This window comes from Rhagoletis pomonella, unplaced genomic scaffold, assembly GCF_013731165.1.
Source record: "Rhagoletis pomonella isolate Grant_MI unplaced genomic scaffold, Rhpom_1.0 Rhpom_scaffold_00007, whole genome shotgun sequence".
Taxonomy (NCBI): Eukaryota; Metazoa; Arthropoda; class Insecta; order Diptera; family Tephritidae; genus Rhagoletis; species Rhagoletis pomonella.
This window is the reverse complement of record NW_023458561.1, coordinates 60,120,619-60,122,141: the sequence shown is the minus strand read 5'-3', so window position 1 is coordinate 60,122,141 and position 1,523 is coordinate 60,120,619. Positions and strand designations below refer to the sequence as shown.

At 45.6% G+C, this 1,523-nt stretch overlaps 1 protein-coding gene across 1 annotated transcript; it reads right to left on the bottom strand.

The window, feature by feature from the left end:
* Nucleotides 1-443: 443 nt before the first annotated feature.
* Nucleotides 444-1,437, bottom strand: LOC118743211. Its single transcript, XM_036475769.1, has one exon. The coding sequence runs from the start codon at nt 1,419-1,421 to the stop codon at nt 597-599; it is 825 nt and encodes a 274-aa protein (XP_036331662.1). The 5' UTR covers nt 1,422-1,437; the 3' UTR covers nt 444-596.
* Between the last annotated feature and the right edge of the window lie 86 nt (nt 1,438-1,523).

Genomic DNA, 1,523 nt, shown 5'->3' with positions numbered 1-1,523 from the left:
CAAAGGTAAAACTCTGACTGTACGAGTGAATATTTTACAGATTTTTTGGTTTTGTTTTTTAAATATATGTTTGTATAACCCAACGGGTACAGATTGTGAAACACCGTATTGGAAATGGCCTCCATTTGCTTTACAGCCGCATTGAAGGCGGCTTGGCCACTCATCGACAAATTTTCACTGATCGGGCCAGGGTGCTCTCCAAATACTCAAAACTTGAATGTCGAGCCATCGATTTTCTGCAAGATTTTGCCTTACGAGCTGGATCGGAAACTATCACGGAAGCTGGGTAGTGGCCGTCCGTATCAATATATTTTAGATTTCTTTTGATAGAGTGAGAGAGTGCAGTTTTTGTTACATATAACACCTAATTTATAGCCTTCGCGTTGGCGAGCTTTTAAAATTTAATATTCATAGGAAAAGAATTCTATCTGCTATTTGTTTGCTCACATTTCTTTGCTTTATTTCATTTACATAGTACATATTTTTGGTACAGTGTGTGATAAATAGTAAATATTATGCACTTTTAGTGACTACTAAATTTCCAGCTAAAACTAATAAAGCACATTTGGCTTTGAAACGAAAAGCTCAGCCGACTTTTAAACATATCCACTTGACTCCAACTTTGCGGCTGCTTCATAGGTGGGTAAGCCTGTCTGATCGATGATTTTGCTCATGTCGACACGTATTATACCACTATTGGCATTAATTGCGTCCAAAGTAGTGTCTTCGGGCATATTTGAGGCAACAGCCTCCATCGTATGGCTGTAGGATGTTACAAACTCATTAATTGATGCATCCTTTGGTCTGCTGGCAGCAATAACATCAGTAGAGACCTCATCCGTAATTGTCTGCCCATTTGCATTCTGATCGATCATCATTTCCTTTGACACTGCGTTCACTGCGTTGTTATTAGCGCTTGCTGTTACCTCGCTGCTGTTGTGATTGCCGTTGGCATCACTGTCAATTATTACAGTTGAAGACGATTCCAAAATGTCAACCGTGCACGCACACTTTTCCAATTCGTCTGTTGCCTCAACCATTACCGGTTCGGCAGCTGCCCCTTGGCGTCCCACACCGGTACCCTTTGTCCTATCATCCATCGCAGTTAGTTGCTGACATCTGTTCGCCAACCTCAGCTCGCTGCTGCTGCTTGCCACACAAATAGCGTCCTCTGCGGCTACTGCGATCTCTGTGGCAACCCGTTCCGCTCGTAAAGTTGTAGAGGTTGTGGGCACGTCCAGCCCACTTTCTACCGACAGCGTGAGCGCCTCATCTGCGTCGTAACGAAACTTGCCACAAAGTGGGCAACCGCGGCGATAGTAAGTGCTGTGATGTGGCAAGTAACGTCGTCCGCATGCTTTCGTTGTAAATTTCGCGGGCAACGTGAGTGGCAGTGGCAGCGATTTGCGTGCCAGCAACATACTAGGTGATATGTGGTTTCGGTTGCCGTTACTGCCACCGCTGTTGCTGCTGCTCCCGCCGGCTGCATTGCTGCCGGACAGGCTGGCGGCACCGCACGGCGA

Excerpts from the sequence above, each read along its gene's own strand:
- LOC118743211 (XM_036475769.1), bottom strand. The coding sequence starts at position 1,421 with ATGTTGCTGGCACGCAAATCGCTGCCACTGCCACTCACGTTGCCCGCG.